General features: G+C 45.3%; 1 protein-coding gene across 3 annotated transcripts in view; it reads left to right on the top strand.

Annotated features, from left to right (window-relative positions):
• Nucleotides 1-18666, top strand: part of SMG6 (SMG6 nonsense mediated mRNA decay factor) — a 230580-nt gene that overhangs the window by 105630 nt on the left and 106284 nt on the right. For all 3 annotated transcript variants that reach the window (XM_032429307.1, XM_032429306.1, XM_032429308.1), the window contains one exon: nucleotides 10503-10704. In XM_032429307.1, the coding sequence (XP_032285198.1) occupies nucleotides 10503-10704 (202 nt within the window). The remainder of the gene's footprint in view (nucleotides 1-10502; nucleotides 10705-18666) is intronic.

The raw sequence follows: 18666 nt of genomic DNA, 5'->3' as shown, positions 1-18666 counted from the left end.
GCGCCTGGGTGGCTCAGTCGTTAAGCGTCTGCCTTCGGCTCAGGTCATGATCCCAGGGTCCTGGGATCGAGCCCCACATCGGGCTCCCTGCTCAGCGGGGAGCCTGCTTCTCCCTCTCCCACTCCCCCTGTTTGTGTTCCCTCTCTCGCTGTGTTTCTCTCTGTCAAATAAATAAATAAAATCTTTAAAAAAAAAAAAAAGAATAGTATTTCATGACTTGTGAAAATTATTAGGAAAGTCAAATTTCAGTGTCCATGAAGTCCTACTGGAGCACAGCCATGCTTATTTGTTTACACTTCGTCTGTGGCTGCTTTAGCAGTGCAGCCGAAGAGCTGAGTAGTTACAATAGAGACGTCCTGGTCTGCAAAGCCGAAATGTTTACTGTCTAGCCCTTTACAGAAAGTTTGCTGACTCCTGCTCTCTATGTGTCCCATTCTTTTTTTGTGTTAGTGTCACTATGTGTGTATGTTCATGTTTGCACAATAGTTTCTTGATGTGTGTGCACGTTGGTGCTGCCCATCTCTGGTCAACTCTGTTGATTGTCCATCTCTCCCTCCCTCTACCTTTCTCTCTCTTCCTGTCTCTGTCTCTTTCTCTCTCTCTTTCTCCTTTTCCTTTCTCTTTCTCTCGCCCCCCTGCCCTGTGGTTTGTTTTGTGGTATCTGGCAGGTGCAGTGTACTCAGCTCCTTCAGGCTCTGTGCTGGGCGTGTGTGTGTGTGAGAGTGTGTGTGTGTGTGTGTGTGTGTGAGAGAGAGAGAGAGAGAGAGCGAGTGAGCATCCATGCCCAGCATTTCATCATTCTTCAGTGCTCTCCTCTGGAAGGGGCACATACTGGAGGACAGAGTGTGGAGACCTAAGCTGCTGCCGATGGTACTTCTCTGAGCTGAGCGCTGCCCATGTGAGTCTCTCCACTCATGGGTGACCCACAGAGGGAAGGCTGCAGGAGAGATTTCTGGCCAGTAGTTTTTTGACCTCTCTGTGTGGACTGTGTGCCTCTTTCTCTGCCTTCCCTCCCAGCTCTAGTTCTGTAACTGTGTGGCTGATGCTCACAGCATCAAACAGTTCTCTGCATCCTCCCGTGAACCCTCCTAGGTTCCCAAAATGCACCCCAGGCTGAGGCCTTAGGAACCAGGGTTGAGCCATCAGCTAGGCAGTTGGGGTCACACAGAGGAATGGACTGATCTGCTGGCTAGGGGCAGCCGTTTCCTGGCGGTGTTCCCTAAACAGTTAACATGTACAGCCTCAAACTTTTCAGGCTGTTAATCTATAATGCCGACTAGGCAATTTGCAGTTTTGGAAAGAAACTGACAAGGAAGGTCTCAGCTCTCCAAGTATCTGAAGCCACTGCTTCTGAGCCTGCACAGGGGTCACAGAGTGTTCCTCCCTTCCTCTTAAGGGGTGGGGAGGCAGACCATCTGTCCCTGGAGCTTGGGCCTTCTCTGGGTCACCTCAGCTAGCAACCACAGGTCCCTTAGATATGGTCCACCCAGCTCCTGTTTATCCATATCCTGGCCATCAGTCCTGTTAACTCTCTTCTGTGACCCATCTCCCTTTATCCCTCCTCCCTCTCCCACTCCCTTTGGCTTTTGTTTGGCTGAGGAAATGGAAAGCTCACACAGGAAGTGCTGGGCCTCATTTGCTTGAGGTGCTGAGTCTGTTTTCTCTTTGGATGCTGTAGCAAATGGCCCGTTGCCGGCGTATGCAAGCTGCTGCCCATCTTTGGGCAAGGGCTCAATCTGCAGCTGGGCACGTGGTCCAAGCTCCAGCCGTCCCCAGCTAGGCTTCCCCTCCAAGGCTACAGAGAGGCAGAGGGGGTTGGGACACTTGAACAGATTTGTTTTTTCTTTTCAGACTGTTCTTCACAGGGAGAGCAAATTTGACCAAATAACATATTGAATCTGATTGCCTAGTAAACAAGTTCCTGTGTAGCTGTGGGCACCACTGATGAATCCCGTCTAGGCTAGAGCAGCCGGCGTGCTAGAGAGCGGAGTCCCCTTCGGCGCTTTCTCTGCAGTCGGGATCGGCAGCTGGTTGTTTCTAGAATGCAGGTTTAAGCATAAAGGAGGAGTTTTGCTGTCCTGGGGCCTGACCACAAGACATGGTGGTTTGAGGGCTGGGGCCTCTGGTGGACAGAGCATACCTGGCCTGACCACCACTGAGGGTAGTCCCACCTCATAGCTGTCAGATCCAAGCACTGGAAAAGTGGAATGAGAATTTTTCTTCCTCCTTTCCAGTTTCTCATATAGCTGCCTAACACTCACTGAGTAAATACTATGGTTGAGAGATTGGCAGGGTATGGTGGTTCTATGGATTTCAAAGTGGCCTCTTATGCTTACTGATCTTTCATACTCTGGAGCCTTTTCTTTTAAGGCCATTGGGAATAACACACTCCAGATAGTTCTGTAGATGTCAGAATAGTAATCCCTGTGACACTCCCAAGGTCCTTGTGCTGATCTTCATTTTGGAGGGTTTAGGAATGCTCTCAAGAGAGTAGGAAGGAAATGGCTTCTACTTAACATCTCTCCTTTGCAGGTTTTCACTGGTTTTTGCCTGCATTTGTTCTCTGCAGAGACAGATCCCTCAGTGATCCTAACATAAGGTGATCAGATGGCTTACCTTTCAGTTTGCTTCTCCTCCAGAAACCCTCATTCCCAAATTGTCTCCCTGACACACTTGGACCCTTATTTCATCTATCTCCCTTCATTCCCTCCCTGTCTTTCATTCCATTACCTTCTTTCTCTGTACAGTTACAGAATCATTCCAAAGCTTTCTTAGGGGAATTCCAGAGCTCATCATTAGTCTCCTTGGTTCTCTCCTTTTTTGCCCATATTCCTCTTCTTTCCAGTCAAATCTACATTTCCTAGGCAGTAGCCACTTAGGCACATGTGAAGCACGTAGGATGATGATGACAGGACATCACCAACACCGCAGAGTGATAAGGGCAGGATTTCAGGGCTACTTGTGCCTTCCACACCGTGACACTCATAGGTATGTGTGTTGGAGTCAGCAAGTAAGTAGGTTGGCTTCCCATTTGTACTTGTAATAGGATGGCTTTATATCCCCGGAGATTTTCATACAGGGGATTGTAGCAGGGTGTGGAAAGTTGCCTTGGGCTGCTGTAAAAGACAGTGTAGAGTGCTTTGGTCTATTTAGAACAGACCCAGTGTTTGGAGAGACCATCTACTTGTGGGGTGTGGGGGAGGAGGAGTGGGGAACATGGTTTCTACACTAGGCCTCTCGATAGGAAGGAGAGGTAGCTACTCCCCACTTTACTACGTGAGCACGAAGTAAGCTGTGAACGTCAGGTGATGGAGAGGAGCAGAGCAGCAGGCTTTCACGAGCCTAAGCATAGTGACCCCTCACATCCTAGGACCTTTGGCAAGCTAGGGCAGTGGGACAGCCTACCTCATTTCATAGTCTCTGCTGAAGCCAAATCTTCCCTCATCTTGATCTCTAGTTCTCAGTAAGTGAAAGAGTCAGGGGACTTTGAGAACATCCCAACCTAGCCCAGCTGTGGCAGTTGGTTTATTGCTTTCAGCTGGTACTTGAACCCAGGTCCTGGTCTTGGAGGCTTTCCCAGGTTTAATCCCCAGAGCTTTCTCTGCAGCTGTATGACACTGCGCTGACCCCGAATGAGGATAGGAAAATAGAACCAGTGCCAAGCCAGAGTCTCTTTTTCATTTGGAGTCTGGCTGTCTGCCCATGACCAGGGTTACATAATGGGAAACATAGCTGGGGCTCTGGAGAGCCCGCGTTTCACCAGGCTGCCCAGACCTTCGCATTCTGATGCTATATATCTTCCTAATTGTAGCTCGGATGCATTTATCACACTGTTGGATTGGAGTACTGTTAAAAAAAAAAGAAGAAGAAGAAAAAAAACTCCAGAAATTCCTGGACTTGCTACTTTTCCATAGCTTGTCTTGTATAGTCTACAGAGCATGCTGGAAAAGGCTTGTAGGGAGCCCTCTGAGTGCTGTCACACAGGGAGACATAGGGATATGTAGGGGGTATGCAGTAAGCTGATTTCCTCAGGGAGCCTACATGTGTTGACCCTGTAGACGAGATAGAAATTCTTGAGTTAAAAAACAGCTAGTTTACTCACCCTCACAGGGCAGCTCTGAAAATAAGAACTAATCCCAAGTCTAATCGGCACCCCTTCAAGGACGCCTAATACGTCTTCCCAAAAGGGCATTTTAGGAGGTCACTAAGTAATAGTCCATCAGCACTTCCCTGAAGGAAGTGGTGGTGACTGTGGGAAGCCCCTTTGCTACCCTGGCTCCCCACCCAGTCTCCCTGGCTCCGGGTTGGGGCGTCAGCACTACAGCCTGGCACCAGGGGGTTCCTCTTCCTCCAAGTGCTGAGTGTGAGACACACGTGATCTCTCCCACGGCAGGAGCCTCTGTCCCCTCCCAACTCCTCTCACAGGACTTGTGAGAGGAAGGGGTGTTGGCCTAAGGCTCCAGTCTGACCCCAACAGGGTACAGCAGCTGACCCCAGGGAGCGTACTTTCCAGCTCTGGGCTGAGGTTATTTGGGTCCAGTGTGTGCTAAACTAAGAAGACGTGTTGGAGTGGTTACAGCTAAAAATTGAGAGAGGCAGGAACCGTGAGAATCCGCACCAGGGAGGCCGCCGAGGGCTTCACTCATGCCGTGGAGATGTTGAGGTCCCCTGGGGGCTGCTCTTTCCCAAACACAGAGTGCTGATGGGTTTAACACACCAGAGTGATGCAACAGAGGCTATACATGTTGAATGTAGCTTGGGAAAACTGCAATCACATAAGGCACTGACCTAGATAGAGGTTGAGGGAGGCACAGTAGAGGTACTTGAGAAATCCTGGAGTGAGGTTACCGTGACCTGTTGTTGGCCAAAGGGCTCCAGCTGCACTGCTTAGAACATGAAGAAGTTTATGTTCTTGGAGTAATGCAGGGTGACTGGGCTTCAGAATTCAATTTGCCCTCTTGGGCAGAATTCATTTAAGTTGGACACTCTCCCAAGGGCCCAAGTTCACTTGTTTGTGTAAACTACAAAGGCAGAAGGGATTATTTTTTACCGAGTCTTAGGTTCTTATATTCACCTAATAAACAGCTGTTATTCTGAGAGCATGGTATCTTGCTGCCCATGTCTTAACTCCTAAAACAGTGATCTCTGACACCCATGTCTCCTCTTTAAGTCATGGTGGCATCTGGAAAATGCACTACAGTTCCTTAATCTCAGAGAGAGCCGCAAAGATTCCCACCACCCTCATCTCTACCCCATTCCAGAGCCTGTTGAGCTACTTGGCATTGTTACCAGACCAGATCCTCAGCCCACTGAAAACAGAGTTGGCATGACATCTCAGCTTAACAAAGGGGCTTCCTAAGCCATTTTAAGGGGAGGTACTACTCTTTTGACTCTACCACACCTATGGGGTTCATTCAGGTCCTTTTCTGCTATTAGCTCCTCACCACCTGCAGTTTTCTCCAGTTGAGTGGGAAGTCCTCAGGGCTGCAGTGGTCTTATGTTGGCCATGGAACCCCATGTTGGGAGTTGTGGGCTGGAATATAATGGTCCTTAGGCAAACAGGTTTTTTAAAAGAGCATATTGCATATCTTAAGAGCATTTCTCTTGTTGTGGCCTTTTGGCTTTCCCCTTTGTATGTATAGTCCATGGGCTTTCTCTTTTCCAGCTTCCCTGTGCCTAGTTTCTGTGCCACCTTGGCTGTATTTCCAGAACTCCTCATCCCAGGAACCAAAAGACCCAACTCGTTTCCCATCTGTACTACAGCTCTGATCTTCCATAGCTCTGAAACACAATGCAGGGCTTCTTCTCACTCAACTCTTTCCGGGTTTGTTCTGCAGCTGTGGAGTTTGAATGTTAGTGTTTAAACAAGCTGGTATTACACAGGAAATGGCCACCTCCACAGGCCCCTGCAGGCTTGTAACATGGGGTCATTGTACTTGATATTAATCACCAGTCAGCCTGTTCACCCAGTAAAAATACGAAGGGGTGTGTGAGGACTCAGTCCTCCTTAGACTTGCCAGAAGGATGGCCTGAGACCTGGTTGGACCTCAGCACTCCACTCTCCGAACTGTCTCCCTCCCTTGGCCCCGCCCCTGATGGAACTTGTAGAAAAGTTCCTACCTGACCTTTTCCCTATAAAGCTGGCAGATCTGCCTTTCTTTCTGAGTTCTAGAAAGGAGCTCTATTGTGGTATAACTTGCTTCACCTGTCTCACACCTTAACCTTTCAGAGCATTTTGTGGAATAACACCTTGTGTGAGAAAACTCCAGAAGTGCAGGAACACAGAAACCTATTAGTCTACCTGACACCAGGCTTCTCAGTTCCTTGGACTGAAGCTGCTTTTCCAGTGGTGTATGCAGAAATAACCCCAGCCTGAAGGGTTAATCTGATTCCCCAAGTCAATATCCCCCAAACAACCAGCGAAGAGTGTGTGTTGGTTCATTTCTGTGAAATGTGTTTCCCCAGTCACCTGGCCTGGCCTGGGCTGCATTGTATCGGCCAGCAGCTGCACCGCACTCAAACTGACAGCTACATTAAACCTTGGAATTCTGAGGCAATAAAAAGTAAATTAACTCTTATTTTTTTCCTTTCCTGGTGGAGTAAGTGAATGCATGTCTGTAGGGAAGTGAGTGAGCCTTGGTCCTGAGTACATACCTCTAACTAGCCACTGCTGGTCTGTCCCAAGCTAGGATCTGGTGTTCAGACTCCAGCCAAGGGTCTGCTTTCCTGGTGTGTGGTGTTTCTGTGGGGTTGGTCCACTGGGTCACCCAGCAACTGCTGATCCTTGCTCACTAATCACATTACAGCTGCTTTAGAGGTTCCCTTGCCACCATTCTGAGACCCATAAACGGACTCGTTGGACACAGTTTCATATTCTCTGGCTGCTTTGTGTCTGCTTGGTAAAGAATGCATCCGAACTGTAGTGGGATTTTGTGGGTTCTGGGAGCTTCCCCAAAATATGACTTGGGACCAGAATAAGCCAAAGGCACTCGCCCAGGCTCATAGCACTATTTAGAACCAAAGGTTGTTTGAGATTGTCTGAAAAACCTTTTGGAGAGTCAATTCCCAAGTGTTTCTAGAAGATTGGGAAAAAACTCCTCATAGGCACCAGAATTTGACTTTAGGGCTCCTTCACCCAGGCTAACTTCGAACCCTCAGAACCCAAAGGCTGCTGAGGGTTGAAGCTTGGGAGGTACTCCTACCTGGGATAAGGAGCTAGAGCAGGAAAAAGCTAAGTTTTTCCCCTTCCACTCAGACAGGAAACCCTATGTTCACCCACAGAACTGACCTGAGAGGTCAGGTTGCCCAGAGGCCTGGTTGGGGGTAAGCTGAGGTGATGATGCCCAGGTTCCAGGAATTACCTTATCCTTAGCTTTAGAGGTCAGGCATCTCGCCTAGTTTTGTTTTTGTTTTCTTGATTGATTGATTGATTGATTTGAAAGAGTGTGAGTGCATGCGAGGGTGGAGAGGGGTAGAGGGAGAGAATCTCCAGCAGATTCCCCGCTGAGTGCAGAGCTGATGTGGGGCTCAGTCTCACAACCCTGAGATCATGACCTGAGCCAAAACCCAAGAGTCGGATGCTTAACCTTAAGACTGAGCCACCCTAATGTATGGTGATTAACATAACAATAAAAAATTAAAAAAAAAAAAAAAGACTGAGCCACCCAGGCGCCCCCTCACCTAATTTTTCTAAGTACCTCTTCTTTTTAGTACTAGTTTCCTGACACTTCCCTTCCCCTCCCTCTGTGGAGAGCCACGGTATGGTGCGTGGGTGCCTAATTAGTGTGTTCGTGTCCGTGGTGCTCATTGGGAGAGGAGGTAACTGATGAAGTGATCTTGGGCAGTCCCACTAAGATACCAGAAGAAAGCAGCTACTTAGAATCAGAGTTCAATCACAAGACCAGTCTGAATGGATCAGGGCAGAAGTGACCTTTCATTGAAGCATTTTGTGTATTCCCTTGGTTCTGGTTAGTGTAGCATGGCCCTTGGGCCCCTTTATATTTCTCAGTTGGGAACTCAGGATACTTCCTATGTCTTTTGGCACCAGCTGCTATCTTACAAACCATTACTGGGGTAGAAACTCTAATCCACTCCATTTTTGCAGTGAGTTAAGGTTTTGGCACAAGGTGGGTGGTAATGGGCAAAAGGCAGCTGTGGACAGGGGTCCCTAGTGGTGGCCAGCAGTCTCTGGGGGGAGTCAGTTTGGGTTTATCTGAGCCTTAGGGGACAGGGGAGCATGGTAATGAGAACCACATGGTACCACATATTTCTTCGTCTTGGATCCAAGATGGTAGGGGTGGGAGGATGAGAGAGGGATGTGGGGCCTCCCACTGTTAAAGCCGTGGGTAATTTTCTGCTGCCTCTTCCTGACTGGGGATGCTGCTGCCCACACCTCCCCACCCCCAACTACGTCCTGAAGCAGTCAGGTCCTTGACCTGCACAGCACCAACCAAGGCCCCTAAGCCAAGAATTCAGCTGGGAGACTTTTCACCTTCTTCCTTCTCACTGTCGTCTTTCCTGTTTATTTTCCAAATTGCTGCTCTGCAGCCGAGCACTGCCTGTTGGCCAGAGCTCACCAGCGCTGTGGGATTGGACTCAGGCAGTGGGCTCAAGTGGCCAGCAGGGCACTGGGGGAGGAAGTGAGGAGCTGGAAGAGCCTCCCTGTGCGTCTCCCATGGGCAGCGCTAACCTCGGAGGCGGCCCTGAGCAGCCCTATCACATCCGGTGCTTGTCTCTGCAGCCGGGACCGGAGGATAAACTATCAGAGCTGTGGGGCAGTGCATCATTCCTCTTATTATTTTCTTCTCTGCAGATGGGGTCGTGGAAAGTTCAGTTCCTTTTAACCCTCGAAGTTCTGTTTATTCTACAGCTGGTAGCCTGAATGCCGCGTTTCCCATTACATCACAAAGGGGCTCAGGCAGATCTCTGCACAGAAACGTGTTGCAACTGTTTATTTTTTTCCATATTTAAACATTTCTGACAGCCAAACTCAGCTGAGCCAAAAGATGGAGCTTTGTGAATGAGTCTGGTTGTCGGTGTCTGTGCAGAGAGAAGGCTTTAGAAAACTCTCGTCCCTCCGGTGATTCTTCCCAAACATGTTCTCTTTCCCGGGCAAAGCCTGTGAAGCAAGTTACTTCTGCAGTACACGTGTGTTGATTATGTGCCATTGTGTGATTAATGGGGCTGTGTTCCGCCTGGTTCCCAGGACACTCTTGAAAACAAGATGTTTCATTTCATTGCCTTTTCCTAGTGTAGTGATTACAGTAAATAAACCAGTGCAGGCTCCTTCCACCTGGAGCCAGTCAGAGAGTCCCCACACTCCTACTCCACTTTCTCCCCCAGCATCACCTTCAGTGGCATGTCCCTTGAATGCCCTTTTTTCTGCCATCTCCCAAAGGCTCCTAGACTGCTGGAGAAACAGATTGCTTAAGGCCAAGGCCCCTCCCTAGCAGACTGGGCTCATGCGCAGTAGCTCCTCTGGGAAGATCCCAGGATGGAGCTCATTCGGAGCTCTTTGCTTCTTGCCTCTTGCTGCTCCACCTCTTGACCCTAATTGTAAAGCTTTTCTTTGTAATTCTCCTGTGCAAGTCACTCCTTTTGAAGTACGACATAGCATCCATAGGTACAAAAGCTGGGACAGTCCCAGGCAAACCAGAATGGTTGGTCACCCTGTATCTAACCTTCCACAAATGAGAGAAAGGAGAGGGAGTGGGCTGGCCAAGGGAGCACTGAGACGGGTCCATCTGCTGAGATGCATGGGAAGCTTTACTGTCCTGGGATGATCTTGGCAGGCCAGGAATGAGGTTTTTTAGTGGGGGGGGGGGGGTGTTTAATTCCAGTATAGTTAACATACAATATTATATTAGTCTCAGGTGTACAATATAGTGATTCAGCAGTTCTATACGTTACTTGGTGCTCATCATGACAAATGTAGTCTTAATCCCCTTCACCTATTTGTGTTTGTTTGTTTTCCTACTTAGATGTAGGAAGAGATTTCTAAAGCATCATAAGGGGAAAAAACCCCACATGACTCTTTTCATGGCTTCATGGTGTGACTGGCCCCTCTCACTGTATGGGAGGAGGGGAGATTGGCGCTCTGTTGCTATCTTGTGGCATATACTTGGCTGGACAGAAGTGGGGGAATTCTGGGAGCTGCCTCAGGCACTGGGTGTCTAGAGTGTTTGAGTAAGTGTCTCAGGCACACTGTCTGGAAAGGTGACAGGACCTGCATTAGGCAACTGATTCTCTAAATTCCTTTTCCTCTCTGGTTAGGATTTAAAAAACTCCCCCTAATCAATTTCAACTTTGCATAGATGGACACTTGCCCACCAGATTGCTGCCATGGATGCAGTTTTGTACCCTAGCTTTTTGGGTAAGATTTTCTGGCAGTTGCCAACCATAGATAACATTTGCCACCAGTACCTCCCTTCTCACAAGAGCTTAAAATACTTTAACTGGTCCCTCTTTAGAGCTGTTCTTCTTTCTGACCTTATTTCTCACAGGGTTGCTATGGATGTGTGGTCGATGCTGGCTGATTTCTGTAACATATTGACTGCGGTGAATCAGTCTGAGGTGCCACTGTACAAGGACCCGGACGATGACCTCACCCTTCTTATCCTGGAAGAGGATCGGCTTCTCTCGGGCTTTGTCCCCTTGCTGGCTGCCCCTCAGGACCCCTGCTACGTGGAGAAAACCTCGGATAAGGTCAGCCCCAGGCCAAACATCCCTCCCCATTCACCCCTCCTCTTAATTCTCCAGACTTTTTTTATTCTTGGGAAGTTTTCTGTGCAAACGGAACATGATTAAGTCATTGAGAAGGGTGTTAAGGGAAAATATCGACCTTTTAGCCGCTGACATCCAGCTCTGTGTCCTGAAAAAAAGCCCTCTCGACTTCCTTTGGTGTGTGTGTGTGCTCGCTGGCATGTTGTGTATACGATCATTTCCTCACTTGTTTAAATAGTGCAGCTTGTGTTGGCAGCGCTCTCCCTCAGCTCCAAATGGTTTGCATCATGCTTGAAGCACCCTCCTTCCTCCCCCCTCTCCTCCTTCCCCCCAGCCACAAAACTCTGCGCTAGGAAAACAGCCAGGGCTTTTTCCCTTCTCTGAGGAGGAGAGTGATAAATAGGTGACTAGAGAGAAGCAGACACCATGTGTTAACTTACAAAAAAAGCTTTTAGGAATATGAAGCATTCCCCGCTGCCTGGTTTCTATTTTTCTTCCTCTAAGGACTGTGTTTTAACCTGAACGTTTTTCTGGTCTGTTTATAGAAAACAAAGCTCGTTGCCTGTTGCCCTGGTGGGGACTGTGGAACTCTTAGTCTCTGCTTAACAGTTGGGTCTTTGGCCAGGTGTGGAGGGTAGGGCAGTCTGCTCTGCTTCATATTCCCATGTAGCAGTTGCTAGGGTGGGGAAGTAGCACCCACACACCCCGGGAACAAAGTCTCCTGTGCTGAGCTGGGGAACCCTGTGTCTGACCTCTCTGTGGAGCTGTTAACATCATATCCCCTGGGGAGGCCTTTGGGGAAGAGGCCACAAATGGCTTCTTAGGTGGAAGCCTTTTGACCTAGATGAAGTATATAGACAGACATAGGTAGATGGCTTTTTTTTTTTTTTTAAGATTTATTTATATGTTTTAGGGAGAGAGAGAGCACATGCTAGCAGGGGGAAGGGGCAGAGGCAGAGGGAGAGGGAGAGAGAATCCTCACGCAAACTCCCGCTGAGCATAAAACTGAACACGGGACTTGATCCCAGGACCCTGAGATCATGACCTGAGCTGAAATCAAGAGCCAGCCGTCTAACTAACTGAGCCACCCAGGCGCCCCAGGTAGATGTTTTTTAAAAAAAAAGTCAGATAGTAAAAACTAAATCCCAGCCATAAACTGCAAATATGAAAGAGATTGTATTGAATAAAAAATATTGCTATATTGAAGATTTAAAATGTTTAAACTTGTTCTTAGTAGAAAAGAGTTAATATGTTCATTAGACAAGTAAAAAAAAAATTTAGCCACAGTCCTTTTACCTAGTGGTAACATCACTGTTATTTTTGCTAATCATAATCATATTTAACTACTGGTATACACACTTTCTTAAATATAAAACTGAGAGTCGTCATACAGACTGCAATCTGCTTTTTTAATGTATTCTTATATGGAATCATTTTTTTAAAAAGATATTTATTTATTTATTTATTTGAGATAGAGAGAGAGAGGAGAACAAGTGGGAGGGGCAGAGGGACAGGGAAATAGAATCTCAAGCAGACTCCATGCCAAGCACGGAGTCCAACATGGGGCTTGATCTCAGGACCCTGAGATCATGACCTGAACCAAAATATAGATTCGGATGCTTAACTGACTGAGCCACCCCGGCATCCTATATGGAATAATTTTTGATTATCACTTTGTATTCTTTTGTATGCCAAGATTTCTTTAACAAGTCTTTGCTTTATTGAACCGAGGGACTATTCTCAATTTTTGCACTACTGTAAACAGTGATGTAATTCTTTATAGCAGAATTTTTGCATAGATTCCCCTTGGTTAAACATATTGACTTATCAAAAACTCTTCCTCTTTGGATGTGTTTAATGACTAATAGGGATCTTGGGAATGTGAGAGCCTCTCTCTCCTAAGAGGAATACTCATTTTATGTTTTTCCAATGAAAAGTTGGAGTGAAATCCTGCTCTTCTAGTGTCAGAAGGGGATAATAATGGGGAATTATAGTATGTGAGGCTGAGGATAACTCATACAGTGTTTACGTGTTGTGGAAAATGGTCAGTTAGAAGAGAAACTGGATAAGCATGGCTTGGGCCAGGGGATCCTAGTACTGTTCCTCTGTGACCACAAGGTGAGTTTGACTCTGGAGGGTACTTCTGGGAGTCAGCTCCTGGCTTAGCTGCCTTTTGGTGCAGAACAAGGAAGGAGTCCTGACCAGCTTCATACTTCCTAACCCCTGTCTCCTCATCAGCTCTCCCGGCGGTAGTGTCAGTATGATACGTGTATGTGACACGGCATATGGCACGCTGCAGCATATGATAAGTATATGATGCGGCCAGAGAAGGATACGGAGCCAGCAGCCCATGCCCTCAGCCTGTAGTGCTGGTTCACAGGCTACCCCAGGGCAGCTGCAGCTCATGGCAGCTCGAGACTAAGGTAGGTCTCCGCCTCGAGGACCGTGAGATAGGTATGTCAAACCTAACATCTCCAGATCCATATTCTCCCCTAAACCTGGTCTTTCTTTATTCTTCCCATCTTGGTAGATAGCAGCTTTGACTTTGGGTAGCTTATATCAAAATTCTTGGGGTTATTCTTGGCTACTCTCTTTTTCTCACACCTTCATATCTAATTCATCAGCTGTTCATGTCTTCTTTACCTTCAAAATAAATGCAGATACAACTCTTTCTTACCACCCCACCCTGGATCAGCTCATTGCATGCCTTCTGACTGGTTTCTCTGGTTCCTCCTTCCTCCTACTCCCCAGTCTGTTTTCAGCACAAGTGGAATGATCTTTTTAAAACATCAATAAGATCATGTCACTTCTTTTTCAGAACTTTCTGATGGCTGCTTCTCTCACTTAGAGTAAAAGCCAAAGTTTTAACAACAGCCAAAGTTTTAACAACATCCTGCAACACTCTCAGTGATATGACACCACCTCTACCCACCCTTAACTCTGACCTCAGCTCCTACTGCTCTCCTCCTACCCAATATGCTCTAGTCACATTTGCATCCTTGCTGTTCTTCACACAAGCCAAGCACTCATGTCTGAGGGTCTTTGCACTTGCTTCCCCCTTAACCTAGAACACTGTGTCCCCAGAGAGCTGTGTGGCTCTCTCACTCCCTTCTAAATGTCACCTTGTTAGAAGGGTCTTCCCTAGCTACTCTGTATAACGTGTTCCCTTCCTTTTCTTTTTATTCTGCTTTATTCTCCATTGCAGAGAAAAATAACATCTTTTCAATATCTGTCATGTATTGGTCCCTGGATTAGGTACTTCTATATAGTATTTAACTAAGTTCTCCCAATAAGCCTGCCAAGTAGGTATTAGTACCTTTGTTCTTTTGTTGTTGTTGTTGTTATTTTTTTTTTTTTTTAAGATTTTATTTATTTGACAGAGAGACACAGCGAGAGAGGGAACACAAGCAGGGGGAGTGGGAGAGGGAGAAGCAGGCTCCCTGCCGAGCACGGAGCCTGATGCGGGGCTCGATCCCAGGACCCTGGGATCACGACCCGAGCTGAAGGCAGACGCTTAACGACTGAGCCACCGGGGTGCCCCTGTTGTTGTTATTTTTGAAAGAGGTGACTGAGGTTCCAGAGAAGAGTGAAAAAATGATGATAAAGTCCTATGGGTCATCTCCATGGCTGACCTAGAATATTAGTATGGACCTGTCAGGGAGAATCTTTAGGAACTTTGGCCTTTTAGAAATCTGAAAAAGATAGATATTTTCTCCAGCTTTTAGTGTTCAGTACCAAGAAATGTAAAATATGTCAAGGACTTGTCAGTAGCAGCAACATGTGCAATTTCAGTGCTGGTCCAGATTGGTCACATGTTTGGTCCCACCTTGATGCCCATTCAACAGGCATTTACTGAGCATGTCTGTATTACACTGTCTTGCACACACAACAAGAGAGATCCAGACTTGTAAGGCAAACATCGTAGTTGGGAGGCAGTGTGTGGCATGTACAAACATGAGAAGCAATGTAAGTTAAGTTGAACCTGTAATTAAGGAGGAACTCTTGAAATCTTGTTGAGCTGGTAGTATTCCAATGAAGGCATTGCTTAAGGAGCACTGATTTGGCATTAACATATCATTGTATTTCCTGAGCATGTTCTATGGAACTCTAGTTTTATAGGTTCTTAATTGTTAGGTGAAAGAAAAAGAGTTTCGTGATTATATAAGTTATGTTAATGTTAAGTAGGGATGCCTGGGTGGCTCAGTTGGCTGGGCATCCTTCTCTTGATTTCAGCTCAGGTCATGATCTCAGGGTCGTGAGATTGAGCCCTGCATCATTGAGCTCCCTGCTCAGTGGGGAGTCTGCTTTTCTCTCTCTTCCCCTCTCCTTCTGCCCCTCACCCCGACTCATGTGTGCTCACTCGATCTCTCTCTCTAAAAATAAAAAAAAAAGTAATGTTAAACAGAATCCAATACTGCAAGACTTACTGGAGCTTTTAATATAGTGTACTGTGAGAATAGCCTTTGCAATCTTTCCCAAACTTGCTTCACCCTTGATCTTTTTGATTTATTGAACATCTTGCAGGACTAGTATTCAGCTTAAAAAAAAAAAAGGTAAAAAAAAAAACCTGGGTATGTGATGAACAAGAGGTAAGAAAACAGGTTGCTATTGGAATTATCCAGAAGAAAAATAAAGAGTACAGCAATAGAGTGGAGCTGGTTACATTCTGAGAGAAACATCACAGATGTTGAAACCAGTTAGAGCCAGCCAGGGCAAAGAAAGTGATCTTAGGTTCATTGTGTGGCTGCTTGACATCTGAATTCAGAAGGTTAAGTGATTTACTTACCCAAGGTCATGTAGCTCATCAGGAAGTATAGGATTAGAACCCTTCCTTTTCTGTAGTACTTTAAAACCTCATGTTCTGGGACTCCTGGCTGGCTCAGTTGGTATAGCATTGATTGATTCATTCATTCTTTAATTCTTTCCTTCCTTCCTTCCTTCCAGAGAGGGAGGGGAGGAGTGGCAGAGGGAGAGGAAGAGAGAGAATTTCAAGCAGACTCCCCGCTGAACATGGAGCCTGACTCAGTGATCAATGCAGGAATCGAACTCATGACCCTGAGATCATGACCTGAGCTGAAATCAAGAGTCAGACTCTTAACCAACTGAGCCACTCAGGTGCCCCAGGCATGCAGCTCTTGATCTCAAGGTCATGAGTTCGAGCCCGGTGTTGGGCATAGGGTTTACTTAAGAAAAATTAAAAAATAAATTTTTAAACCCCTCATGTTCTAATGATTTGATGTCTAGGATTTGCTTCAGAATAATTTGTGAATAGAAGTATGAATGAAAAAAAAGGCCAAATATTGATCATTATTACATCTGAATAATGGGTGGGTTAAGTTCATTATAGTATTCTACTTTTGTATATGTATGAAATTTTCTATAATAACTTGTGGTTAAAATAGAACCATCCTGAAAGGAAGCAAAACAAATAAAATTCCGTGTCTTTTTTGCCGCATTATAGTGCATAAGTGATTGAAAAAGTAATTGGACTGTAATAATAATGGAGTTAAGCTCTTGCAGTCACTAATCGTGTTCCAGGCACTGCGCTAAACTCATGTACATGCATTTTCTCGTTGAAACCCCAACAACCCTATACACAGGAGAAATGATGAAAAGGAAACTGTTTCAGGAGAAAGATGTTCAGTTCATGTTGTGCCTTAGTCAATGTAAAAAAAAGCTTAATTATCGTCTTCAAAATCTGTGCATGTGACTGTATAGCTCTAGGTGATACTAACCAAGGACCTATATATAGTCTTTCCTTAAGCTCTAAAGAACTTTTCTAAAGCTCTAGTTATTTAATGGTACTAATGCATTTATGTCATAAATAGATGTAAGCAGTGCTTATTCTAGCATCCCCAGGTAGATTTTTTTTTGTAGTTTTCTTTGTCTTCCTCTCCATATTGTCTGACCAAGAACTAAGTGAAGAACTTTGCAATACAATGGTGGGGCCGCTACTGTAAGTCACATTATATAAGTCAGTGTTTTAAGTCTGACATCATATCCCATTCATTCTTATAGGCATCTTTGCTTTCTGTCTGGATGTAGGATCCTAGGAAACTTTGCCATTCTTAAATAGTTGTTGAGGTTAAAGATGGGGCTTAAATTGTCCAACTTTTGGAACTCCTGGCTTGTCTGCTTATTTATTTGTTAAATGACATTTTTGGAGTGTTGTTTGTTGTATACATAATTACCCCCAAAATGTTTTAAATGGAAAATATAGAAAATCACAAAAAATAAAAGTCACCTGCAAACTACCACCTAAAATTAACCGGTGTTAATAGCATAGTTTATGTCCTTCCAGTCTTTTCCCCCCATGCTATATGTGTATACTTATTCTTTTCTTTTCATAAAATTAGACCATACAGGATATGCTTTGTTCTTGTTTTATGTTTTTTATATACTTATATATATAGTGTATAAGATATACATACTATATATATGTATGTATATGTATACGTGTGCACATGCATACATACATATGTATATGTATGTACACACATACATGTAGTTTTGGGGGAAATATTGCCTTTGTTCTTTGGTGGTCTGGAAAATATTTAAGTCCTACCAGTGACTAATTTATTAAAAAACAGACGTTGATCCTCTATTCTCAAAGTATCAACATCAAGAATAGAAAAAAAGCCAAAACTATTGACTCATATTTAAGATATAAAATTAGGACTGCTTACAAATATATATTTTCTTTTTCACACAATTGCATGTTGTTTCTAAATTTACAATAATTATTTAGAATTAATTTTATATTAAGTGTTTTCCATGCTCACCATCATACTCTATGGCTTTCCCATTCTTGTGTTTTTTTTTTTAAGATTGTTATTTGTTTGTCAGAGAGAGAGAGAGAGCACAAGCAGGGGGAGCAGCAGACAGAGAGAGAAGCAGACTCCCCATTGAGCAGGGAGCCCGATATGGGACTCGATCCCAGGACCCTGGGACCATGACCTGAGCCGAAGGCAGACGCTTAACCCACTGAGCTACCCGGGCATCCCGGCTTTCCCATTTTTATTATGTCCTTTGATTCATCTGTTATTCAAATCCAACACTGAAGAATATTTTCATCAAAGATGACATGGATGCCTTTTAAAAAATTAAAGTGACTTTTAGGGGCGCCTGGGTGGCTCAGTCGTTAAGCGTCTGCCTTCGGCTCAGGTCATGATCCCAGGGTCCTGGGATCGAGCCCTCATCAGGCTCCTTGCTCTGCGGGAAGCCTGCTTCTCCCTCTCCCACTCCCCTTGCTTGTGTTCCCTCTCTCACTGTGTCTCTCTCTGTCAAAACATAAATAAAATCTTAAAAAAAAATCAAAGTGACTTTTATAAAATATAGTAGTAATATACATACTCATGCGAAAGAATCAAATAATTCACAAGAATATATACAGTCAAAAACCACCCGCCAGGAGTAACTGCTGTTAACAATTTGATACTTACCTTTTTAGACTACTTCTGTACTGACTGAAACATGTTTATACATGTATATACCTAAATGATCAAAATGATAGTGTGGTATACATTCTTTTCCTTACTTTGCTCTTTTCATTGAATGATCCACCAAGGACATTCTTCATGACTACTTCTGAACGCTTGCATTTTGAAATTGTTCTTATTTTGCCCTTGCACATGAATGGCAACTTAGCTTAAGGTCAACATTTTTTTCCCCTTAAAACTATAGATATTGGGCGCCTGGGTGGCTCAGTTGGTTAAGCGACTGCCTTCGGCTCGGGTCATGATCCTGGAGTCACAGGATCGAGTCCCGCATCGGGCTCCCTGCTCGGCAGGGAGTCTGCTTCTCCCTCTGACCCTCCCCCCTCTCATGCTCTCTCTCTCTCATTCTCTCTCTCAAATAAATAAATAAAATCTTTAAAAAAAAAAAAAACTATAGGTATTATCCCATTGCATTAACGGTTAGGAAAACTTGGAGAAAAGTCTGACT

The sequence above is a fragment of the Phoca vitulina genome, unplaced genomic scaffold (assembly GCF_004348235.1).
Source record: "Phoca vitulina isolate PV1807 unplaced genomic scaffold, GSC_HSeal_1.0 scaffold40, whole genome shotgun sequence".
Taxonomy (NCBI): domain Eukaryota; kingdom Metazoa; phylum Chordata; class Mammalia; order Carnivora; family Phocidae; genus Phoca; species Phoca vitulina.
Note: the sequence above shows the minus strand (reverse complement) of the source record. Positions and strands in the feature narration are given on the sequence as shown.